Source organism: Tachyglossus aculeatus, chromosome 17 (genome assembly GCF_015852505.1).
Source record: "Tachyglossus aculeatus isolate mTacAcu1 chromosome 17, mTacAcu1.pri, whole genome shotgun sequence".
Classification (NCBI taxonomy): Eukaryota; Metazoa; Chordata; class Mammalia; order Monotremata; family Tachyglossidae; genus Tachyglossus; species Tachyglossus aculeatus.
In genome coordinates this window covers 59,044,409-59,070,368 of record NC_052082.1, presented here as the reverse complement: position 1 = coordinate 59,070,368, position 25,960 = coordinate 59,044,409, and the positions used below count along the sequence as shown (strand labels likewise).

General features: G+C 55.2%; 1 protein-coding gene across 7 annotated transcripts in view; it reads right to left on the bottom strand.

Annotated features, from left to right (window-relative positions):
* The window catches only part of GTF2IRD1 (GTF2I repeat domain containing 1), a 34,928-nt gene extending 15,052 nt beyond the window's left edge, over positions 1-19,876 (bottom strand). For 6 of the 7 annotated variants that reach the window (XM_038759223.1, XM_038759226.1, XM_038759230.1 and 3 more), the window contains exons 1-5: positions 19,750-19,876; positions 3,938-4,066; positions 2,866-3,007; positions 1,032-1,178; positions 299-482 (exon numbers count right to left, since the gene is read on the bottom strand). In XM_038759223.1, the coding sequence (XP_038615151.1) occupies positions 299-482; positions 1,032-1,178; positions 2,866-3,007; positions 3,938-4,060 (596 nt within the window). In that variant the 5' untranslated portion in view covers positions 4,061-4,066; positions 19,750-19,876. Of the gene's footprint in view, positions 1-298; positions 483-1,031; positions 1,179-2,865; positions 3,008-3,937; positions 4,067-17,912; positions 17,954-19,749 lie in introns of those variants that run through there. The other variant, XM_038759224.1, reaches the window with a different exon arrangement.
* Positions 19,877-25,960: the final 6,084 nt, after the last annotated feature.

The window sequence follows — 25,960 nt, the reverse complement described above, 5'->3', positions numbered from 1 at the left end:
GATGGAAAGGGGGAGACAGAGACAGAGACACCCAGAGAGATAGAGAAAGAGCGAGAGCGAGAGAGTCCCAGACAGACAGAGCAGAGACAAGGAGAGGTCCAGGGAGACCAGACGCACAGCCAGAGAGACAGAGAAACAGAGACACCAAGACAGAGAGGGAGTTAGAGTCACACAGAGACACGGCAAGAGACAATCCCACCCCTACCCAGGACAGCGAGATGGCAAGACAAAGGGACAGGGGGGCAGGTGCAGTTGGGGAAAGAGAAAAGCATGCCCCCGCCCCGCCCCCGGGGCACACCTGCGCAGGCGGAAGCGGATGCGATGGCTCTGCTCCAGGATGGCCAGCAGGGCAGTGAGGTCGTAGTCTGCGGGCCGGCGGAAGGCCAGGCCGTCCGGGAGTCCCTGCACGCCCAGCAGCCCCGGCTCCTTCAGCAGCTTCTCGTAGGGCAGCGGGACCACCGAGGTCTGGCCCAGGGCTTCACCTGGGGGCGCGGGCACGGCACGGGGTGGGCCGGGGGGAAGGCCGAGGCAGTGAGAGCCCAAAGCAGGGAGTCCCCGTGACAGTCAGCACCGCCCACCCCACCCGACCCAGCTTTGCCAAAGAGACTTCTGTCCCATGACCCAACAGGTGGGCCCCCCGCCAACACCGGACCCCCGACCCACACAAGCAGGGCCCAGGGGGGCAGCTGTAGCCCTCATAAGGGGTCCAAGCAAACAGAGCCCAGAGATGGGGGGAGTCTTCCCTTCTCCAGAGGGAGAGGGGATTGCGGGGCCAGAGGAGGGGTTGGAAAAATCCACCTTTCCCATGTGGTGCGGGGGGAATCCTGGCTGGGCCGCTTATGGACAGAAGCTGAATAAGGGAATGGGGCTGCCCCTTCCGTGGGCAGCAGGAGCCCCCCACCCCCCATCCTGCCCCCGGATTGATAATCAGAGGTCAGCAGGCCCACAGGCCCAGAGCTCAAGCAGCCTCGCAGACAACTAGCGGCCTGCAAGGGCCCACCCGACCCTGGGTCAGGTGAAGGAGTCCTTACTGTACAAGACGTCAAACACCTCCTCCACCATCTTCCGCAGCAGGAAGACATCAGAGCCGGGGTCGGCAGGGGCCCGGGCGTCACCCCGAGCGCGGTCCCGGCCCTTCCTGGGGATGCCCAGTTCCGGCTCCGGGCGCCGGTGCCCTCCTGTGGATACCAAGCGGGAGGGGCTGGGGCACAGCTTGCCCCTGGCACTATCTCCCACCCCCACCCAGGCCCAAAGATGTCAAGCACCTCACCCACGGACACGCGGCACCCAGAACGGCTCCAAACCCAACCAGAAGCCTGGTTACATTCATTCATTTAATTGTATTTACTGAGCGCTTACTGTGTGCAGAGCACTGTACTAAGCGCTTGGAAAGTACAATTCAGCAATAGAATCGTGACCCCAATTGTGAAGGCAACAGCACCTGTAACCCCACCACATCTGCTGAGAAGCAGCGTGGCTCACTGGAAAGAGCACGGGCTTTGGAGTCAGAGGTTATAGGTTCAAATCCTGGCTCTGCCAATTGTCAGCTGTGCGACCTGTATATATGCTTGTACATATTTATTACTCATTTATTTATTTATTTATTTATTTTACTTGTACATATCTATTCTATTTATTTTATTTTGTTAGTATGTTTGGTTTTGTTCTCTGTCTCCCCCTTCTAGACGTGAGCCCACTGTTGGGTAGGGACTCTGTCTATATGTTGCCAACTTGTACTTCCCAAGCACTTAGTACAGTGCTCTGCACACAGTAAGCGCTCAATAAATACGATTGATGATGATGATGATGACTTTGGGCAAGTCACAACTTCTCTGGGCCTCAGTTACCTCATCTGTAAAATGGGGATTAAGACTGTGAGCCCCTTGTGGGACAACCTGATCACCTTGTAACCTCCCCAGCGCTCAGAACAGTGCTTTGCACATAGTAAGTGCTTAATAAATGCCATTATTATTATTATCTGTTCTGGGGGCGGGCGGGGAATGTCTGTTTGTTGTAGCGTACTCTCCCGAGGACTTAATACAGTGCTCTGCAGACAGTAAGCGCTCAAGAAATACGGCTGAATCACTGAATGTCAGCCTGAACCCTTGTCCCTCATGACCCCTTCCACCTCAGCTTTTCCTGAGGTCCCACTGGTGGCCGGGGTGGCGGCGGGGGTGGGAGGGGAGGCTCCCCCAGCCCCAGTACAGCACAGGGGTAGGGTGGATGGGGGGGCTCTCCCCAGCGGCAGCACAGCACAAGGAGAGAGTGGGGAACAGGTCACAGTCTCAGCCCCAAAATAAACCTGCTCAACTATATATAGCCGCCAACAGACAGCCTGTAGTAGGGGTCAGGGGAGCCTGGGGTTGTGGGGGGAGGCTGAAGGGGCTTCAGCTAATGCAGCTGCTCCTTCCCTGGGCCTAACCCCAGCCCCCTCCCCAGTACCCTCTCTTTCTTGATCAAAGACCCCCCCAACATAAACCAGGGCAACCAGGCTGCCCCTACCACGCTTCACGTCCCACCCCCGGCCCTGGCTAATCTCCTTTCTGCAGGGACAGAATGAGAAAGAGCAGCCCCCGTCCCCCGCTCCCTCGCTGGTCGAGGTCTCTAAGACAGGGCCGGCAGACATGTCAGGGAGAGAGTAAGGAGGATGGGAGGAGAGGAGGTGGAAGGAGAGGAAGTGAGGGGACCAGGAGGGGAGGCAGGAGTCCAGTCCTCCTCTCCCCGCAGATCTTCCAAAACGGGGAGCAGCTGCTGACCCATACCCCAGAGGGACCCCAAATTAATGGGGGATCGTAACAGGCAGATACGGGCTCAGGCGGGCAGGCAGACAGGTGAACAGGTGGGCAGGGTGGGGCGGGCACTCACGGCAGAACCTCAGGAAGTCGGCCTGCAGCTCCTTCCGTGTGTTGAGAAAGACCCGGCCCTTCTCCGAGCCCACCAGGAAGGTGCTCTCGTCGTGGACGGCGATGCAGGCCACCTCCGCGTTCAGTTTGGACAGGGCCGAGCACTGAGGGGCAGGAGAAATGGTCTCTCCGTCACCCCACGCCCTCACCCTGCTGCTCCCTTGATGAAGGTCGGGCTCACCCCGGAGGGGTCGGGGGCTCTGAGGGGTCCCTGTGTCAGTCATTCTGTCATCTGTTCACCTCCCCTTGGTCCTCTCGGTTGCCCTGGTGGAGGGGTGGCGGGGGCAGGGGAGGACCAAACAGACCCTGGCCTCAATTGAGCTGGGCAGGGGTCCTGGGAGGTACTGAGAGCATGCCCAGGTCGTCTGCCCACCTCCCCTGTGCCTGTCGGCAGTGTGGCCTAGCAGGGAGAGCAGGGTTGGGGGCAGGGCAGGGAGACAACAGAAGTCAGAAGACCTGGGTTTTGGTCCTGGCCCTGCCCCCAGTCTACTGAGGGACCTCGGGGAAGTCACTCAACCTCTCTGGGCCTGTTCCTCCTCCGTAAAATGGGAGGGGAACTCAGCTCTCCCAGGTGAGGGACAGGGACCGTACCCGACCTGACGATCTCGTATCCACCCCAGGACTTACCCCGGTGTTCGGAACTGAGTGAGTCCTGAATAAATACCACCAAGAATGAACTATGTGCCAATCACCCAGACTACCTCGTGGGTACCCCAGGACATGTAAGGGAGAGGAACATCCGGAAACACCCTGAAAGGGGGCAGAAGGGGTACCCCTGGGGCACCCATCAGGGAGCTTGTGCAATGGAAATCAACACTGCTGTGCAAGCTCACTGACCCAAGCATCTGGTCCTGCCCACCTCCACTGCTCACAGGTACCTGACCCCTTTTCCACTTGAGAAGGCCAGTGTGTGTGGTGGGGGGGGGGGGGGGGAGAGGGGAGGGTCCCCCTCCCCAACCCAGTGATCCCACCCAGTTTGTCCAGTTGCCACCACCCAGACAACTGGCTGCCCCACCCCACCCCACTCCACTCACCATGGAGTCTAAGGCCGACACCAGGCTGGTGACAATCTCATCCTTGCGGGAGAATTCTGGGGTCCAGGCTTCCGGCCCGGAGCTGTTGCCTGACCCATCCCAGGGGCGCCCAGGCAGAGCCATGTCCACCTAGAAAACAAGGAGGGGGAAGGAGACAGGTGTGAGCCCCGGCCCCCGCCGCTGAAGCCGGAGGCTCCTCCGGGCCCAGACCCCCGCCCCGAGTCCCTCCGAGCCACCAGGCCGCTCCTGACCGTCACTTTCGAGGCTGCCCACCCCATCACCCCCTCCTACGAATCAACTCTCCTCTCCCGCTGCTCCAAGCTCGCGCTCCTTGCTCCTCCCAGGATAATGCCTCCTGCCTGTCTCCCCCAAAATGGAATTCCCTCCGGAGCACAACCCTGTCCTCCCTGAGGGCCCCTGACTATAGCCACCGTCTCCAGGGGCCCTTCTCTGATTTATCCTCATCTCCCTGCCTCCCTTCAAAGGCCCCCCTCAACACACACAAACGCTCATCCACACCCACGCAGAGGCAGCCAGCCATTACGTGTTGGCTAGCGAACCCCAGGAGAAGGCTAATCTGAATTCCTGTCCAGGATCCCCACAACCAGCATCCGGAACAGGGCCGGAGGGGACCCCGAGGGTGGTTTTGCCTTCGTCGCCCACTCCCCCCGACAGCGTCAGCCCACTAGACTAGCTCCGGCTGGGCTGGGGGCTGCGTCTCCTGCCCGCCGCCCCGGGGAGGTGGGGCAGTGAGGTTTTTCTGGTTGCCCCACATTCCCCAAGCCGTGGGCTCGGCAAGCCCGGGCCAGCCAGAGGGTCCAAGGATGAACTCTGCCAGAGGTGGGAGCCGGAGTGGGGGCACCCACTGCTCCCAATCCCAGGTGCCCCCCAGCCCACATGGATGCTGCAAGCTAGAGATGGGGGTGGATGGGGGAGATGTCCCGGCCCCAATGAGGGACCCAGGCCCCCGAAGGGGAGGTGGGCAGCGGGAAGGGCCCGTGAGCAGGGGGTGGGAGTGGGGAGAAGCAGGGGGGCCGTGGGCAGGGGCCGCGGGCGGCAGCTCCAGTCGCTGTGAGAGGGATGAGAAATCGCAATCCTAATTCCGGGCCCCCCGGTGTCCATGGCAACCGCTGCGGTCTCCCTGGCAACTAATCTCGTGGTATTTGAACAATGTGACCGGGGCCTTTAATCTCCCCAACCTGGAAATCTTCCCGCCTGCTGAGCCCGCAGGGGCTTCGCGGAGAGGGGGATGGGGGGATCCGGGGGTGGGGGGCTGCTTTGGAGAAACTGACCCTCATTCACACCCATCCCAAGCCCCACCTCCCATCCCTCTCCGGCTCCCCCCTCCCCCCTGTCCTTTCCAGGCACCCGGGGCCCAGTCTGCCCTGGGTGGCCGTTCAATCGATCAATCACATTTATTGAGCTCTGGCTGTGTGCAGAGAACTAAAGGAGTGTCTAGTAGAGCAGTGTGGCCTAGTACACAGCCCGGGAGCCAGGACGCCTGGGTTCTCGTCCCAGCCCTGCCCCCGGTGGCCTGCTGTGGGATCGTTATTGACCTGCTCCGTGCCTCAGTTTCCTCAGGCTGCACCCTGGGGATAATAATGATGGCATTTATTAAACGCTTACTGTGTGCAAAGCACTGTTCTAAGCGCTGGGGAGGTTACAAGGTGATCAGGTTAGACCGTGAGCCCACTGTTGGGTAGGGACTGTCTCTATATGTTGCCAATTTGTACTTCCCAAGCGCTTAGTACAGTGCTCTGCACATAGTAAGCGCTCAATAACTACTATTGATGATGATGATGATGATCAGGTTGTCCCACGGGGGGGCTCACAGTCTTCATCCCCTTTCATTCATTCATTCACTCAATCGTATTTATTGAGTGCTTACAGTGTGCAGAGCACTGGACTAAGCGCTTGGGGAGTACAAGTTGGCAACAAATAGAGACGGTCCCTACCCAACAGTGGGCTCACAGTCTAGAAGGGGGAGACAGAGAACAAAACAAAACATATTAACAAAATTAAATAAATAGAATAAATATGTACACATAGAGTAACATACATACAAACATATATACGTATATACCTCATTTATGAGGTAAATGAGGCCCAGAGAAGTGAAGTGACTTGCCCAAAGTCACACAGCTGACAATTGGCGGAGCTGGAATTTGAACCCATGACCTCTGACTCCAAAGCCCGTGCTCTTTGCACTGAGCCACGCTGCTTCTCCGATGGGAGCCCCGTTCTCCCGGCCCGAGGTGGGGAGCCTGGCTGGGGCGGGGCTCGTGTCTGAGGTGAAGACCCCTGCATCTGCCCCGGCTCTTGAGCCGAACTATGTGCTGAGCAACAGCTGCCGTCATCATTATTATGACTAATATTGACACCAATCATAACTAGAGTCTTGTGGGCCGGGAGGCTGAGCCGGAACGCTGCACAGCACTGCAAGGTGGGGAGGAGACCCCCCACCCCAGAGCCCCATAAGCTCTGGAGTCAGAGCACCAAGGGGCCCGTGACCTACTGAGTAACATAATAATAATAATAATAATGGCATTTATTAAGCGCTTACTATGTGCAAAGCACTGTTCTAAGCGCTGGGGGGGATACAAGGTCATGAGGTTGTCCCACGTGGGGCTCACAGTCTTCATCCCCATTTTACAGATGAGGGACCTGAGGCCCAGAGAAGTGAAGTGACTTGCCCAAAGTCACACAGCTGACAAGCTGACAAGTTATTTATTTATTTTACTTGTACATATCTATCCTATTTATTTTATTTTGTTAATATGTTTGGTTTTGTTCTCTGTCTCCCCCTTCTAGACTGTGAGCCCACTGTTGGGTAGGGACTGTCTCTATATGTTGCCAATTTGTACTTCCCAAGCGCTTAGTACAGTGCTCTGCACATAGTAAGCGCTCAATAAATACGATTGATGATGATGATGATGAAGTGGCGGAGCCGGGCTTTGAACCCATGACCTCTGACACCAAAGCCCGGGCTCTTTTCCACTGAGCCACGCCGCTTCTCCTGACATCACTGGGGATGGGGCAAGGGCCCGGCGGATACTGACCCTCCCGCTGGACAGGTGTCCCAATGCTCTCTATTTTTACAGTATTTAATAATAATAATAATAATTGTGGTATTCGTTAATCTCTCACTATGTGCCAGACACTGTACTGAACGCTGGGGTACGTACAAGTAAATCGGGTTGGACAAAGTCCCTGCCCCATGTGGGACTCGAGGTCTCAATCCCCGTTTTACAGATGGGGTAACTGAGGCCCAGAGAAGTTAAGTGACTTGCCCAAGGTCACACAGCAGACAAGTGGCAGGGCCGGGATGAGAACCCAGGTCCTTCTGATTCCCAGGCCCAGGGTCTATCCACTAGGCCACGCTGCCTCTCTGGCCACGAAGGGAGGGAGAGGCCAGAACGGATCCTGCCAACACCCCCAATCCTGCCCAAGTCCCCCGCTGGACCACTGCGCCCGGAGCTGCCCGGCTCCCTGGAGTTCCCAGCCCCCAGTCACAGTCTTTCCGGGGGCCAGGAGTTTCCCTGTGTAGCTCCCCTTCCCTGTGCCCTTTAGCTCCTCCTGCTCCTCCCTCTCATCAATAATCATATTTATTGAGCGCTTACTGTGTGCAGAGCACTGTACTAAGCGCTTGGGAAGTACAAGTCGGCAACACATACCCAACAGCGGGCTCTCCCTTCCCACTCCCCTGGACCCTCCCATGCCCCAGCGCCTCAGCCAAGGTGCGTGGGCAGCAGGGGTGGGGGGACAACCTGGACTAATTCCACCCCACCCCACGGTACTTGTGTATATATGTACCTATCTATAATTCTATTTATCTTAATGCCTGTTTACTTGCTTGGATGTCTGTCTCCCCCCCTTCTAAACTGGAAGCCCACTGTGGGTAGGACTGTATTGGTGAATTGTACTTTCCAAGCGCTTAGTACAGTGCTCTGCACACAGTAAGCACTCAATAAATACAATCGAATGAATGAATAATTCCCTAGTTATTGCAGGGCATTTTTATTAAGTGCTCCCAACCAATGGTATTTATGGAGCGTTTACAGTGTGCTGAGCACTGATTGTACTCAACGAGAGGAAGAACACAATACAGCAGATTGTATTGTACTAAACAATTGTACTAAATTGTACTGTATTGTACTAAAGCACTTAGTACAGTGCTCTGCACACAGTAAGCGCTCAATAAACACAATCGAATGAATGAATAATTCCCTAATTATTGCAGAGCATTTTTATTAAGTGCTCCCAACCAATGGTATTTATGGAGCGTTTACAGTGTGCTGAGCTCTGATTGTACCCAACTAGAGGAAGAACACAACAGATTATATTGTACTAAACAATTGTACTAAATTGTACTGTATTGTACTAAAGCGCTTAGTAAAGTGCTGTGCATACAGTAAGCGCTCAATAAACACAATCGAATGAATGAATAATTCCCTAGTTATTGCAGAGCATTTTTATTAAGTGCTCCCAACCAATGGTATTTGTGGAGCGTTTACAGTGTGCTGAGCAGTGATTGTACTCAAGGAGAGGAAGAACACAATACAACAGATTGTATTGTACTAAACAACTGTACTAAATTGTACTGTATTGTACTAAAGCGCTTAGTACAGTGCTCTGCACACAGTAGGCGCTCAATAAATACAATTGATGATGATGAACAGAGTTGGCATGATCCCTGCCCTCAGGGAGCTTAGAGGCTGATAGGGAAGACAGATAATTAATCAATCAATCATACTTATTGTGTGCTTTAAATAATAGGGTTTATTATGGAACAAGGACTGAACGAAGCACGGGGGTAGATACGAGATCGTCAGGTTCCACATGGAACTCACAGTCTAAGTAAGAGGGAGAACAGACATTGAATCCCCATTTTGCAGATGAAGGAACTGAGGCATAGAGAAGTTGTGACTTGTCCAAGGTCACACAGCTGACAGGCGGTGGAGCCGGGATTAGAACCCAGGTCCTTTGACTCCCAAGCCCGTGCTCTTTCTATTAAACCCTGCTGTTTCTCACTGCTTACTTTATTTGGAGCCCTGTACTAGGGACTTGGGAGAGTACTCGATAAAAGAGCTGCAAGACATAGTCCCTTCCCACAAGGAGTTTACAATCTAGAGGGGGAGACGGATATTAACAAAAATAAATTATGGATATGAACATAAGTGCTTTGGGGCTGAGGATGGGGTGAATAAAGGGAGCAAATCCAAGTGCTAGGGCAATGCAGAAGGGAGAGGGAGTATGGGGAAAATTCATTCATTCATTCAATCGTATTTATTGAGCGCTTACTGCGTGCAGAGCACTGTATTAAGTGCTTGATAATGATAGCATTTATTAAGCGCTTACTGTGTGCAAAGCACCATTCTAAGCGCTGGGGAGGTTACAAGGTGATCAGGTTGTCCCACGGGGGGCTCCCTGTCTGCAGCCCCATTTTACAGATGAGGGAACTGAGACCCAGAGAATAATAATAATGATGGCATTTATTAAGCGCTTACTATGTGCAAAGCACTGTTCTAAGCGCTAGGGAATTTACAAGGTGACCAGGTTGTCCCACGTGGGGCTCACAGTCTTAATCCCCGTTTTACAGAGGAGGGAACTGAGGCCCAGAGAAGAAGTGACTTGCCCAAAGTCACACAGCTGACAAGTGGCAGAGCCGGGATTTGAACCGATGAACCGAAGAGCCCGGGCTCTTTCCGCTGAGCCACGCTGCTTCTCTATGAAGACGTAGTCAAGGTAGGTCTCTTAGAGAAGCAGTGTGGCCTATTGGAACGAGGCCGGGCTTTGGAGTCAGAGGTCATGAGTTCAAATCCCGGCTCCGTCAATTGTCAGCTGTGTGACTTTGGGCAAGTCACTTAACTTCTCTGTGCCTCAGTTCCCTCATCTGTAAAATGGGGATGAAGACTGTGAGTCCCCTGTGGGACAACCTGATCACCCTGTAACCTCCCCAGCGCTTAGAACAGTGCTTTGCACATAGTAAGCACTTAATAAATGCCATCATCATCATCATCATCATCACAGGCCTGGGAGTCAGAAGGACAGGTGTTCTAATCCCAGCTCTGCCGCTCGTCCGCTGTGTGACCTTGGTGAAGTCACTTCACTTCTCTGGGCCTCAGTTCCCTCATCTGGAAAATGGGGATTAAGACTGAGCCGCATATGGGACATGGACTGTGTCCAACTGACTGTTTTGTATCTACCCTAGTGCTTAGTACAGTGCCTTGCACATAGTAAGCGCTTAACAAATACCATGAATAAGACCGTGAAGGTGGGAAGAGCGATTGTCTGCCGGATATGAAGAGGGAAGGCGTTCCAGGCCAGAGGCAGGACGTGGGCGAGGGGTCGGCAGCGAGATAGATGAGATGGAGGTGCAGTGAGAAGGTTGGTGTTCTCAAGGAGAAGCAGCGTGGCTCAGTGGAAAGAGCCCGGGCTTTGGAGTCAGACATCATGGGTTCAAATCTCGGCTCCACCAACTGTCAGCTGTGTGACTTTGGGCAAGTCACTTAACTTCTCTGTGCCTCAGGTCTCTCATCTGTAAAATGGGGATTGAAACTGTGAGCCCCCCCCAATGGGACAACCTGATCACCTTGTAACCTCCCCAGCACTTAGAAAAGTGCTTTGCACATAGTAAGCGCTTAACAAATACCACCATTATTGTTATTATTATTAAAATGGGGATTAAGACTGTGAGCCCCCCGTGGGACAACCTGATCACCTTGTAACCTCCCCAACGCTTAGAACAGTGCTTTGCACATAGTAAGCGCTCAACAAATGCCACCATTATTATTATTATTATTATTATTATTATTATTAAAATGGGGATTAAGACTGTGAGCCCCCCGTGGGACAACCTGATCACCTTCTAACCTCCCAGCGCTTAGAACAGTGCTTTGCACATAGTAAGCGCTTAATAAATGCCATTATTATTATTATATCTACCCCAGCGCTTAGAACAGTGCTTTGCACATAGTGCTTAATAACTGCCATTATAATTATAATTAATTATTATATCTACCCCAGTGCTTAGAACAGTGCTTTGCACATAGTAAGCACTTAATAAATGCCATTAAATAAAAAAAGAAGCAAAGTGAGTGGCTTGGGTGGGAGTGGGAGAGGAGACTTCCCTTGAGTGGACCCTCATTTCTCCCTCCCTTCTGCATCAGCTAAGCAATTGAATCTGCAGACCTAAACAACTTGATATTCATTCCACCCACCCTGCCCCACATAAGTACAGTTCCCCCACTAGTAATTTATTTTAATGTCTGCCTTCTCTCTCTAGACTGTGAGCTCCTTGTGGGCAGGGAACATGTCTACCAACTCACCAGTTTTTTCCCCAAGCGTCTAGTACAGTGTTTCACCCCAGGTAAATTCTCAATCATCAATCCCATTGATTGAGTGACTGGTGGGAAGGAGCTCACGTTACTTACATAATTTCTTCCCTCACAACAACGCTACGAGGTAGGGGAGGCGGGTATTATTAACTCTGTTTCAAGGATGAGGAAATTGAGACGCAGAGAGGTTAAGTGAGTTGCCCAAGGTCACAGAGCAGAGGTCAGGCTTGAATCCGGTCGGCCATCTTCCGCTGCCTCTCTAGTATTGTGGGGGCTGTGGGAGGGGAGATGGAGGGCGTCACTCAGCTTGGGGGGAGAGGGGGGCTCACCTAGGTCCAGTGAGGGTGGCCACAGGCCACACTTAAGAACACTGGACACCCTTTTGCCTCTCCCCTCCTTCCCCACATTCAGAACTGGCCATGATCAGAGTGCCCACCTTCAGGCCGGCCCTGCCGCCCCCATGCCCGCAGCCTGTGCCCCTTCCAGGTTTCCTAGTGGTCCCAGCGCAATAACGCGATAATGCCCCCGGCCCCTCCCTCCTGTCCACTCCTTCTGCTTCACGGATTCAGAGAAGCAGCATGGCTCAGTGGAAAGAGCCCGGGCTTTGGAGTCAGAGGTCAGGGGTTCGAATCCCGGCTCCGCCACATGCCTGCTGCGTGACTCTGGGCAAGTCACTTAACTTCTCTGAGCCTCAGTTACCTCATCTGTAAAATGGGGATTGACTGTGAGCCCCACGTGGGACAACTTAATCACCTTGTATCCTCCCCACCGCTTAGAACAGTGCTTTGCACATAGTAAGCGCTTAACAGATGCCATCATCATCATCATCATCATCATCAATCATATTTATTGAGCACTTACTATGTGCAGAGCACTGTACTAAGCGCTTGGGAAGTACAAATTGGCAACATATAGAGACAGTCCCTACCCAACAGTGGGCTCGCAGTCTAAAACATCATCAACATCGTCATCATGGATTCAGCCCCTTACCCACACCAGAGCCTGCAATGGAGAAGGCCAAGTGAACACGCGTGTGCACTCACACACGCACGCTCCCCCCCCCCTCCACCACACACACAGAGTCACTGGAGCAGCCCCGAGAGGGACACAACAGGACACCCAGCACTCTGGCTCCCTTTCTCCTGAGGGACACTGGTGGGGAAGTGGGTAGGGGGAGGTGAGGCTCCCTGCTGAGAGCTCACCTCCTCCAGGAGGCCTTCCCAGACTGAGCCCCTTCCTTCCTCTCCCCCTCGTCCCCCTCTCCATCCCCCCCATTTTACCTCCTTCCCTTCCCCACAGCACCTGTATATATGTATATATATTTTTTACATATTTATTACTCTATTTATTCATTTTACTTGTACATAGCTATTCTATTTATTTTATTTTGTTAGTATGTTTGGTTTTGTTCTCTGTCTCCCCCTTTTAGACTGTGAGCCCACTGTTGGGTAGGGACTGTCTCTATATGTTGCCAATTTGTACTTCCCAAGCACTTAGTACAGTGCTCTGCACATAGTAAGCGCTCAATAAATACGATTGATGATGATGATGATGAAGGCTGGGTTGGGGTCTGTAACCCCTTTTCCTCCACTGCCTGGGCAGGGTGGGGCGCATCACTGAGAAACCTTCTCCCCCAACTCTTGCTCCGAATCCAGACTGTCTCTGGGGGTCTGACGCAGTCCCTTCCCGTCTGCCCAAGGCCCGTCCGCCCCCACGCCAGAGACCCCTCCCACAGCCCCACCAGTGGGGGACTGTGGCGGACGCCCACGGGCCAGACCCAGACCGGGGCGCCCACAGAGAGCCACTGTCCCCCACCCCCAACCGTGTCTCCTCGGACAGTAAGGCTGATGGCCCAGCGTGATCCAGGCCCAGTCGGGGTGGAATTTCACACGCAGTGGGGAGGGAGGGAAATGTAGGAGCGTGGGGGGGGGGGGTTGGAGAAGGGGGGAGGGGGAGTCACCAGAAACCAGAGATGAAATTCCAGCTCCCCTCTGGTCCCACAACAGAGGACCGGACTGTGTGTCTGTGTTTGTTCGCGTGTGTCTGTGTGCAGGGGCGCGTGTGCCCGTGGGGACACATACGCAGGCGTCCTCCGCCCACACCCCCAGCCAACGTAACCGGTTTGTGCCCTCGTCACGGTGCCACGGGGGCCCTTCCTCTCCCCACCTCAGCGGGCTTCCCTGCCCTCCGCCTCCCTGGGCCCTGACCACACTCTCCTCCCACTTCACCCCAGCTCCCGCTCTTTCCCGCTCATCTTCTCCCTGAGCCCCACTCTCGCCTTTCCCATCTCCGTTCCTTGCTTACACCTTGTTCCCAGATCCAAGTTGGGGATGGGGGGCTTAAGGGTCTACAGAATCATTCGTTTGATCATATTTATTTGTACGCATTCAATCTTTTCTGTGCCTCAGTTACCTCATCTATAAAATGGGTATTAAAACTGTGAGCCCCATGTGGGACAATCTCACCCTCCGCTCCCTCCACCGCACCCTCCGCTCCTCCACCGCTGATCTCCTCACCGTACCTCACTCTCGCCTGTCCCGCCATCGACCCCCGGCCCACGTCATCCCCCGGGCCTGGAATGCCCTCCCTCTGCCCATCCGCCAAGCTAGCTCTCTTCCTCCCTTCAAGGCCCTACTGAGAGCTCACCTCCTCCAGGAGGCCTTCCCAGACTGAGCCCCTTCCTTCCTCTCCCCCTCGTCCCCCTCTCCATCCCCCCATCTTACCTCCCTCCCTTCCCCACAGCACCTGTATATATGTATATATGTTTGTACATATTTTTTTTACTCTATTTATTTATTTTATTTATTTGTACATATCTATTCTATTTATTTTATTTTGTTAGTATGTTTGGTTTTGTTCTCTGTCTCCCCCTTTTAGACTGTGAGCCCACTGTTGGGTAGGGACTGTCTCTGTGTGTTGCCAATTTGTACTTCCCAAGCGCTTAGTACAGTGCTCTGCACATAGTAAGCGCTCAATAAATACGATTGATGATGATGATGATCTCACCCCCCAGCACTTAGAACAGTGCTTGGCACATAGTAAGCGCTTAACAAATACCATGATTATTATTATTAGAAGCAGCGTGGCTCAGTGGAAAAAGCCCGGGCTTTGGAGTCAGAGGTCATGGGTTCAAATCCCAGCTCTGCCAGTTGTCAGCTGGGTGACTTTGGGCAAGTCACTTAACTTCTCTTGGCCTCAGTTACCTCATCTGTAAAATGGGGATTAAAACTGTGAGTCCCCTCCTGGGACAACCTGATCACCCTGTAACCTCCCCAGGGCTTAGAACAGTGCTTTGCACATAGTAAGTGCTTAATAAATGCCATCATTATTATTATTATTATTATTATTAATCTTACAGTGCAGAGCGCTGTAGTAAGTGCTTGGGAGAGTAGAATATAACAATAAGCAGACACATTCTCTGCCCACAACAAGCTTACAGTCTAGAACCCCCAATCCAGAGCCAGTGAGTTCAACCACGGGCCAGTCCCCCCTACACTGACCCTTCGACAGCTATCCCCCTAAAAAATGTCTCCTTTCCTGGCATCCTTGGCCAGAGCCTGGCCCGGGGAGGTGGCGGACCCCCTCAGACCTCCCCGTCCCCCTGAGGCCCCCCCCCACCTTCAGAAAAGCAGGAAACCATATCCCACCTCATACGGTGGGGACAAGCAGAGCTTCCGGGTCTCGTTTTCCTTTTTAAAACAGCGTGGTTATTGAGAAATTGCCTGGCCTAGCCAATTACCGCCTCTGCACACTGATTGTATTAAAGGAGGGCGGGCGGGGGAGCCGGTTAACAGCTGCTGTATTGTAATGTCATTATTTAGATTTACCTAACTAGACTTTTTATTGTATTCCATTAACAGGATTCAGAAACCAGTAGCCATTTCCTTCACACAGTGGAAGTCTCCATTAGTCAAAATCCCAACGAGAGACTGGGTGGGAAGTGGCCACTCTGGCAATAGTCACAGGGACTTGAGGCCCAATCAATCGATTGTATTTGTTGAGCGCTTCCTGTGTGCAGAGCACTGTACTGAGCGCTTGGGCAAGTACGACACAATAACACAGTCCTTGCCCACCACGAGCTTATAGTCTAGAGAGGGGGATTCGCAGGGTGACCGGTTACTGCCATCACCACCCTGTCCACCCTACGTCCGACAGCCCCAGTCTCGACGGCCCCTGTTGGGCTCATGCCTGGGGTTTGGGGGGCTTGGGCTTCTGCTCAAAATGCCAAGGAGGCTGCCCTCTGGGCCAGGTCTCCCAGGCCCAACCAGAGGCCACTCAAGAATTGTGGTGTCTTGTGGTCAGCCAGAGCCTGGCCCTCCAAGCCTCCATGCTCCCCACTGTCATCCCTGGACAGTTGGGGGTGGCTCGGAAAGGGTAAGGAGTCCCCTCAGGGCAGCCCAGCAATCAGGCGGCAAAGTGGGGGGCTTTGGGGGCCCAGCCTCTCCCAGGACCATTCCTCAGCATCCTGCCCGCCCCAGGACCTCCTGAGCACAAACTTGAAGAGAGCAGCCGCTTCCTCCTGCCCGCCGCCATTCAATTATTCATTCAATCGTATTTATTGAGCGCTTACTGTGCGCAGAGCACTGTACTAAGCGCTTGGGAAGTACAAGTTGGCAACATATAGAGACGGTCCCTACCCAACAGCGGGCTCACAGTCTAGAAGGAAGGAAAACACTGGGACCCCCGCCCCAACCAAAAACCTCATCAGCTTCGGTTCTCTCCCGCCCACCAACTCCTTCCAGCCACGCAAGCTCTGGGACCCCATTTATTGTTGAGCTTAGTAAGGTGCTCTGCATACACTTCAGCACTCAATAAATATGATTGATTGAATGAATGAATGATCGAGACCCGCTGCCCAGGGTGGTTCGCTTTTCCTCCAGCCCCAGGGGGCTCCCTCAAGGGACTCTCCTACGGGGCCACATCATACATCATGGGGGAGTCCTTCTCCCCCTGCCCCCGGAATCCAGATGGGTGCTGGGGACCCGGACCTCTCCGAAGGCAGCGTGGCCAATGACCAGGGCCAGGAGCCAACTCCGCCACTGGCCTGCTGTGTGACCTCCGCCAAGTCACTCAACTTCTCTAGGCCTCTGTTTCCTCCTCTGTAAAAGCGGGGTAATATCCCTGCTCTCCCTCCCTCCCTCCCTCCCTCTTAAACTGCAAGCCCCGTGAGGGATGGGGGTCGTGACCAACCTGGTTCTCCCATCCCCTTGCCCTGCAGGAAGAGTTCGATGTCATACCTAGACGGGTTTGTTTGGGGAGACATTGCTGAGGAGAAAAACCTACACATTTGGGGTGTTCAGATGTCCCTCCCTCCCCTCCCCAAACACATCATCTGTTCCCCCAAACAAACAGTCAGGAAAGTATTGAGGCATTGACAGGCCCAGCATGGAGCTAACCCCGGACACCCCACCTTCACCGCCCCCCACCCCCCCCCAAGACTGACTCACGTCACAAGGCAGGGGTGGATCAGACAGATCCCCCATGCCCACTGCAGGGGCCAGGGACAAACCTGCAGCCGCCTCGCCAGTGGCCAACTCTAACTCTACTGTTCCCCAAACCTGAGCTCCCCACCCCTGCCATCCCTTCTCCTGTTGCCAAGGGTGTCAACCGGGCAGAGTTTACCCAGGACCACCAAGTGGGCACCTTGGGAGAAGGCACCAGAAGCAAGCCCCAACACCCTCTGCTCTCTGGGCACTTCCACCCTAACGGCGAGAACCCCCAGGGGAGCCCCTGTGTCCCCAACACCTTCTGCTCTCTGGGCATCTCCAGCGAAAACCTCCAGCAGGGCCTCTTCATCCCCAGACATGGGTGCCAACAGGCCTCGGTGCCACCCGGATCCCTCGGGCTGGAGTTGGAGCCCAGAGTCTCCCGGCTTTCAGGGCCTGACCCTGCGGTGGTCAAAAGCCTGGGCCACGGGCCCCCTCACCCTACATGGAGGATCAATTCCTGGTCATGTCTGCATGGGAGCGGCTCCATGGGGCAGTTGAGCATTTGTGGGGGTTGCCAAGTGTGCGCGGGGGCAGGCCCGCACATACTCACGTCCACTCATTGACCAGTCTCCCAGTCCCTGGGGGAAATGTTGCTGCTCCTGGGTGACCCTCACCGTGTCTGGCGAGACACTCCCACACCTCCCCGTGGAGGGCTCAGGTGAGGAGGGTCTCCACCACCGCCACTCCAGGCCTCTGGAACCAGGCCCACACTAAGAGACCTTCTAGAATGTAAGATCTTGTGGGCAGGAAATGTGACTATTTATTGTTATGTTGCACTCTCCCAAGTGCTTAGTACAGTTCTCTGCACACACAGCAAGGTGGGGAGCCAGGGAGACTTTCCCCATCCTTCCGGGGCCAAGGGCCCCACCGCAACTTGAATGGCCACCGGCTCCCCACCTCCGGGTTTGTCCACCTGCTGACCCTTCCGAGCCAGCCGGACCCACCCTGGGCGGGGACTAGTCCTACCCTCTGCCCAGCCAGTCTCTGACCCTCTGCTTTGGCACCAGAGGCGGGCAGAGGGGGTCGGTGAGAAGGGCTGCCTTCCCAATCCCCGGCCATCCTGATCCTCCAAAGATGACCACGTCCGCTCTCCACTGTAGCCTGGAGACAGGCACCTGGGAAGGGGCAGAGGGGGAAGGGGAATCTCACCAAGAAGGACCCCGAGCCGGCCGCCTCCTCCTGGGTCGGAGGGCCCTCGGGTGCAACGACGGCCCCGAACACCGCCAGGCCACGGCGGGTCATGGGGAGCCACGGGAGTGACGGGGTGGGAGAAGGGAGGACTGGGCCGTATGGGCATGGTCATGGAAGCAGGGAGGGAGGGAGGAAGGACCGGGTCACGGGGACCCATGGGAGAAGGACAGGAGAAGAGAGGACTGGGCCATGGGGAACCATGGGACCTGGGCAGGAGGAGGAGGAGGAACTGGGCCACGGGAAGCCACGGGGCAGGAGGAGGGGCCGGATCCTGCATCAGGGGGTGGAATAGCATTTTTGTGGCCAAATCAATCAGCAAGAGCCTGAGCCGGGAGTGGCAGGGATTGTGGACAGACACCCCCTTCTCCCCCTCCCCCGCCGCCGATTCTTTCCAGGGCCCCCGGGAAACGCAGCTCCAAAGAGGCAACCTGAGGTCAGCTGGTCCAGGTCCAGCCCCCTACCGCCGGTCAGCCTGGACCCCGGCCACCCCAGCCTGACAGTCACCCGCCAGGGTGTCCGCGGCACAGGTCCCACCCGCCGCACATCCTGCGGTCAAGGAGGGTGCCTGCCTGCCACTCTATCACTCTGCCCTAAATCCCTCTTGCTGCAGTTGCAGCAGCAGCAGTTTCCCTCCCCAACCCAGCCTGACGCCGGATGTTGGGGTCCAGCCAGACACCAGCTCCCCGCTGGTTCTCCCCTTGCCCCACGGCCCCTCTAGAAAACCCCTGCCCTGGGTTGCACGGTAGCCAGTGGGCTGGCAAGCTCTGCCTGCGGTGGCCCTCCCCGCCCCCTGACCCTGACCTCATCCGGTCATTCCGGTCTTGGAGGTCAGAGGAGGCCGGCCACTGCCTACCCCCCATTCATGGACTCCCATTTTAGCCCCTCCCACAGCACTCTGACCCCCAGAAAAATGGCCCCCTAACCCAGGGGATGGGGAGACCCTCTCCCCCCGCCCCTTCAGGGTTATCCTTCCCCCCTTGCGCCCTGAGCCCCCCTCCCCTCGCCCAGTTCTGGCTCCTTTGGCCCCCTGCCCCCTAAGGCCCAGGAGCTGGGATCCAGCTGGGGTGGGGGGGGAGCCAAGATGCCCTTGGACGGGTCAGAGGTCAGCTGGTGTGGCCTGGGCCCCAGACTCAGGATCTGCCCCGCTTCAAGCCATCTCCCCCACCCCATCTCCACCCCGCACCCAACCCCCCTCCTCACCGTGACCCCAATATCCGTCTTGCCCCCAATAGCGCCCGGGAGGGGGGCGCTTCTCACCCACCCATCCCTCCCCCCAACCTTAGCCCCCCAAGCACGAGGGCCCGGCTACTCAGGGGACCCCAAATCGCCCCCCGGCCCCTCCCACGGCTCAGACTGGGCCTCAGAAGGGAGACCCTTCCCTACCGCCGAGTGGACCGGACCCCCCCCCCCAAGTCTGGGATGGGGCCGGGGGAAAGTGGGGCGGGGGGAACTCCCCGAAGACCCCCACAGCCGCCGGGCTAGGAGGATCGGGGGTGGGGTTGGGGGGCTCTTCCTCGTCGGCTGGCTCTCCTCTGGGCACCGGTGCCAGCCGTGACCTCACTGCAGCTGCAGCAGATTCCGCCCCCCGCCCAGCGTCCCCCAACCCCGGCGCTGACAGCTTCCCGCCCCCCTCATCCCTCCCCCCTCGGGCCGGGTGACCCCCTCCCTCGAAATTATAATCCCACTCACATGTCCCCCGCCTTATTTCTTTCCCCCGCCCCGGGGGGATCGGAGTGGGGGGAGGGGGTTGCAGAGAGGAGAGAAGACCCCCCCCCCCAGTAAAAGTTTTTCTTACCTTCGGGGGTCCCTAAATTCTCCAGCCGCCGCCAGGCCCGGGGATCTGGGTTGAATCTGGCTGGAAGGGGCTGGGGGAGAGGGAGGGAGGAGGGGGAGGGAGAAGGACTGGTCCCTCCCCCCTCTCTGGGTCTGCAGGGAAGGGGAGAGGAGGGGAGGGGGCGAACGTCCCCCTAATCCGGGAGAGGAGGGGGAGGAGGAGGAGAAAGAGGAGGAGGAGGAGGAGGGTCCCGGCCCAGGGGGGGTTGGGGGCCGGGGGTGGGGAAAGCGCCCCCCTCCCTTCCCTCCCCCCCCCGCGCGCGTGGGGGTGGGGTGTCCCGGGGGTGTCCCGGGGGTGACCGGGGGTGTCCGGGGAGCAGCCTCTTTGTTCGCTAATCCCAGTAAGATTGAAAGTCATTCGCCCCGTGGCTAATCCCAGCCCCGCGCAACGCCGCCCGCCATTGGCTGGCGGACACCCACCGGGGGAGCCCCGGCCGCCGCGCGGGGCCCGCCCCCACCCCCCCCCGGGAGCGCCGGGCACCGGGACGGGGCGGGGGGCACGGGGGGGGGGAGGGGGGGCAGCGGGAGGAGTGGGGGTCGTCAGCGGGAGGGGGGGCGGGGGGCAGAGGGAGGGGAGGGGACAGTGGTCAGCGGGAGGAGTGGGGGGGTCAGAGGGAGGGGAGGGGTCGGGGGGCAGAGGGAGGGGAGGGGGCCGTGGGCAGCGGGAGGAGTGGGGGTCGTCAGCGGGAGGGGCGGGGGCGGGGGGCAGAGGGAGGGGAGGGGATGGGGGGCAGCGGGAGGGGAGGGGGCGGGGGGCAGAAGGCGGAGTGGGGGGGCCAGAGGGAGGGGAGGGGGTGGGGGTCAGAGGGAGGGGAGGGGGTGGGGGTCAGCGGGTAGAGTGGGTGGTCAGCGGGAGGAGTGGGAGTGGTCAGCGGGAGGAGTGGGGGGGTCAGAGGGAAGGGAGGGGGTGGTGATCAGAGGGAGGGGAGGGGACGGGGGGCAGCGGGTGGAGTGAGGTGGTCAGTGGGAGGGGAGGGGGCAGGGGGTCAGAGGGAGGGGGGACGGGGATCAGCGGGTAGAGTGGGGTGGTCAGCGGGAGGGGAGGGGATAGTGGTCAGCGGGAGGAGGGGGGGCAGAGGGAATGGAGGGCACGGGGGTCAGCGGGTGGAGTGGGGGGGTCAGCGGGGGGGAGGGGGCGGGGGGCAGAGGGAGGGAATAGTGCTCAGCGGGAGGGGAGGGGACGGGGGTCAGTGGAAGGAGTGGGGGTGGCCAGGGGCAGGGGATGGGCCGGGGGACAGCAGAGGGGAGGGGGGGGCAGTAGGAGGAGTGGGGGCGGGGGGCAGCGGGAGGGGGCCAGCGGAGTCAGGTCGGGGAGAGAGAGGTGAGGGGTCCGGAGGAGGTGGGGCGGGGGGCGCTGACCAGCAAGCCGGAGCCATGGAGGACCTGGAGCCCTCCAGCCCGGGCTCCCGGGCCGGCCAGGCCCCGCCCCGCCGGCCCCCACCCGCTCCTCTCCCTCACGGCAGGGCCGCCCCCTTCAGTGCTCCCCCCCCCCCCCCCTTCGCCTCGCCTGACATCTCACCTCCTCCGGGAGGCCTTCCCCGATTCATCTCTCGTCTCCCCATCCCCATGGGGATTGAGACTGTGAGCCCTAAGTGGGACAACCTGATAACCCTGCATAATAATAATACTGATACCATTAATTAAGCGCTTACTATGTGCAAAGCACTGTTCTAAGCGCTGGGGAGGTTACAAGGTGATCAGGTTGTCCCACGGGGGGGCTCACAGCCTTAATCCTCATTTAACAGATGAGGTAACTGAGGCATAGAGAAGTGAAGTGACTTGCCCGAAGTCACTCAGCTGACAAGTGGCGGAGCTGGGGTTTGAACTCATGACCTCTGACTCCAAAGCCCGTGCTCTTTCCACTGAGCCATGCTGCTTCTCAGGCTGTATCTATCCCAGTGCTTAGAACAGTGCTTGGCACATAGTCGGTGCTTAACAAATACCATTATTACTATTATCCCCCAACCCCAATTCGGTCTAATAAATCGTTTCTCTAAATAAAAGAGCTTGGAACAAGTCCCCTCTGCTCCCAGCTTCCTCCCTTTTCTTTTGTGCCCTCTTCTCCCAAAATGAACATATATATATATATATACACAACACACACACACACACACACACACACACACACACACACACTCATCCCCTCCAGTGTCCAATTTAACTACTACCTTCAAAGCCTTACTGAAGGCACATCTCCTCCAAGAGGCCTTCCCTGACTAAGCCCTCCTTTCCTCTTCTAATAATAATAGCAATAATAATTGTGATATTTATAAAGTACCTACTATGTGCCAGGCACTGTTCTTAAGCATTGGAGTTGGACATAGGAAATAGGGTTGGACACAGTCCCGGTCCCATGTGGGGCTCACAATCTCAATCCCCATTTTACAAATGAAGGAACTGAGGCACAGAGAAGTGAAGCGGCTTTCATTCACTAAATCATATTAATTGAGCCCTTACTGTGTGCAGAGTACTGTACTAAGCGCTTGGAAGAGGATGACAGAACAATAAAGACACATTCCCTGCCCACAAGGAGCTTACAGTCTAGAGACGTTTACAGTCTAGACACAAGTTCGCAATCTAATCTTGCCCAAGGTCACAGAGCAGACAAGTGGCAGAGTCAGGATTAGAACCCAGATCCTTCTGATTCCCAGGTCAATGCACTAGGCCATGCCCTTTATTCATCCACACTCCCTGCCCCACAGCACTTTTATGAACATATCTGTTATTTATTTGTTTATATTAATGTCTGTCTCCCCCTCTAAACTCTAACCTCCAGCGTGGCTCAGTGGAAAGCTTTGGAGTCAGAGGTCATGGGTTCAAATCCCATCTCTGCCAACTGTCAGCTGTGTGGCTTTGGGCAAGTCACTTAGCTTCTCTGTGCCTCAGTTACCTCGTCTGTAAAGTGGGGATTAAAACTGTGAGCCCCGTGGGACAACCTGATCACCTTGTAACCTCCCCAGCGCTTAGAACAGTGCTTTGCACATAGTAAACGCTTAACAAATACCATCATGATTACTATTATTGTTATTGTGAGCAGGCAATGTGTCTGTTATATTGTTCCATTGTACTCTCCCAAGCACTCAGTACAGTGCTCTGCACCCAGAAGGCGCTCAAAGAAGCAGCGTGGGTCAGTGGAAAGAGCATAGGCTTTGGAGTCAGAGGTCATGGGTTCAAATCCCTGCTCAGCCACTTGGCAGCTGTGTGACTTTGGGCAGGTCTCCTCACTTCTCTGTGCCTCAGTTCCCTCATCTGGAAAATGGGGATTAAGACTGTGAGCCCCACGTGGGACAACCCGATCACCCTGTAACCTTCCCAGCGCTTAGAATAATGCTTTGCACATAGTAAGCACTTAATAAATGCCATTATTATTATTATTATTATTATTATTATTAATCAACACAAGTGATTCAGGACCTTACTGTTCCAGTCCCTCTGCCGTGTGGATCAATCACTCAATCAATCGATGATATTTATTGAGCACTTAAATGTGCTGTGGGCAGTGCACTGTACTAAGCACTTGGGAGAGTTCAATACGACAGTGTTGGTAGAAAACATCCTTGCCCGCAAATTTACCTTCTCTGTGCCTGTTACCTCATCTGTAAAATAAATACGATTCAATAAATTCAACACATACGACTGAATGAATGAATAAAATGGGGATTAAGCCTTGTGACCTGATTAGCTTGTAGCTCCTCCAGTGCTTAGCGCAGTGTCTGGCACATAATAAGCACTTAACAAACACCATTTTAAAAAAAGGAATTAACAGTCTACAGAGGCAGACAAACAGAATAAATTATGGATTAGGGAAACTAGAATAGTCGTAGACATAAAAGAATCAATCGATCGGATATCTATAGGTAAGTGGCGTGGCTTGGTGGAAAGAGCCCTGCTTGGGAGTCAGAGGTCGTGTGTTCTAATGCCGCCTCCACCACTTGTCTGCCGTGTGACTTTGGGCAAGTCACTTCACTTCCCTGTGCCTCAGTGACCTCATCTGTAAAATGGGGATTAAGACTGTGAGCCCTATGTGGGACAACCTGATAACCCTGGAATAATAATAATGACGGCATTTATTAGGCGCTTACTATGTGCAAGGCACTGTTCTACACGCAGGGAAGGTTACAAGGTGATCAGGTTGCCCCACGTGGGGCTCACAGTCTTAGTCTTAATCCCCATTTTCCAGATGAGGTAACTGAGGCATAGAGAAGTGAAGTGACTTGCCCAGAGTCACAGAGCTGACAAGTGGCGGAGCGGGATTTGAACCCATGACCTCTGACTTCCAAGCCCGGGCTCTTTCCACTGACCCACGCTGCTTCTGTCTGTAACCCAGCGCTTAGAACAGTGCTTGGCACATAGTAAGCGCTTAACTATTTATTATTATTATTATTACTATTGTTATTGTTATTATTATCCCCCAACCCCAGTTCGGTCTAATAAATAGTTTCTCTATTCTGTTCTATTCTATTCTATTCTATTTATTTTATTTTGTTAGTATGTTTGGTTTTGTTCTCTCTCTCCCCCTTTTAGACTGTAAGCCCACTGTTGGGTAGGGACTGTCTCTATATGTGGCCAACTTGTACTTGCCAAGCGCTTAGTACAGTGCTCTGCACACAGTAAGCGCTCAATAAATACGATTGATTGATTGATTTCTCTAAATAAAAGATCTTGGAATAAGTCCCCTCCGCTCCCAGCTTCCTCCTTTTTCTTTCGTGCCCTCTTCTCCCGAAACGAACACCTACACACCCAAAGGCAGCGTGGCTCAGTGGAAAAAGAGCCCGGGCTTCGGAGTCGGCGGTCATGGGTTCAAATCCCGCTCCGCCAATTGTCAGCTGTGTGACTTTGGGGAAGTCACTTCACTTCTCTGGGCTTCAGTTCCCTCATCTAGAAAACGGGGATGAAGACGGTGAGGCCCCCGTGGGACAACGGGATCACCTTGTAACCTCCCCAGCGTTTAGAACAGTGCTTTGCACATAGTAAGCGTTTAATAAATGCTATCATTATCATTATTATTATTACATACACAAACACACATATATACACAAACACACACACGAGCGCCCGAGCTCTAAACCCACGTGGTCTAGAACCCGGTGGGTTCTTTCCCAGGGGAACCGCTAGGGGGCACTGCTGGGCCAGTCCAGGCCGTAATAATAATAGTAATAATAATAATGGCATTTATTAAGCACTTACTATCATCATCATCATCATCAATTGTATTTATTGAGCGCTTACTGTGTGCAGAGCACTGTACTAAGAGCTTGGGAAGTCCAAGTTGGCAACATCTAGAGACAGTCCCTACCCAGCAGTGGGCTCACAGTCTAAAAGGGGGAGACAGAGAACAAAACCAAACATGCTAACAAAATAAAATAAATAAAATAGATATGTACAAGTAAAATAAATAAATAAATAGAGTAGCAAATATGTACAAACATATATACATATATACAGGTGCTGTGGGGAAGGGAAGGAGGTAAGATGGGGGGATGGAGAGGGGGACGAGGGGGAGAGGAAGGAAGGGGCTCAGTCTGGGAAGGCCTCCTGGAGGAGGTGAGCTCTCAGTAGGGCCTTGAAGGGAGGAAGAGAGCTAGCTTGGCAGATGGGCAGAGGGAGGGCATTCCGGGCCAGGGGGATGACGTGGGCCGGGGGTCGATGGCGGGACAGGCGAGAGCGAGGTACAGTGAGGAGAGTAGTGGTGGAGGAGCGGAGGGTGCGGGCTGGGCAGTAGAAGGAGAGAAGGGAGGTGAGGTAGGAGGGGGCGAGGTGATGGACAGCCTTGAAGCCCAGGGTGAGGAGTTTCTGCCTGATGCGCAGATTGATTGGTAGCCACTGGAGATTTTTGAGGAGGGGAGTAACACGCCCAGAGCGTTTCTGGACAAAGACAATCGGGGCAGCAGCATGAAGTATGGATTGAAGTGGGGAGAGACACGAGGATGGGAGATCAGAGAGAAGGCTGATGCAGTAGTCCAGACGGGATAGGTTGAGAGCTTGAATGAGAAGGGTAGCGGTGTGGATGGAGAGGAAAGGGCGGATCTTGGCAATGTTGCTATCATCATCAATCATACTTATTGAGCGCTTACTATGTGCAGAGCACTGTACTAAGCGCTTGGGAAGTACAAATTGGCAACATGTAGAGACAGTCCCTACCCAACAGTGGGCTCACAGTCTAAAAGGGGGAG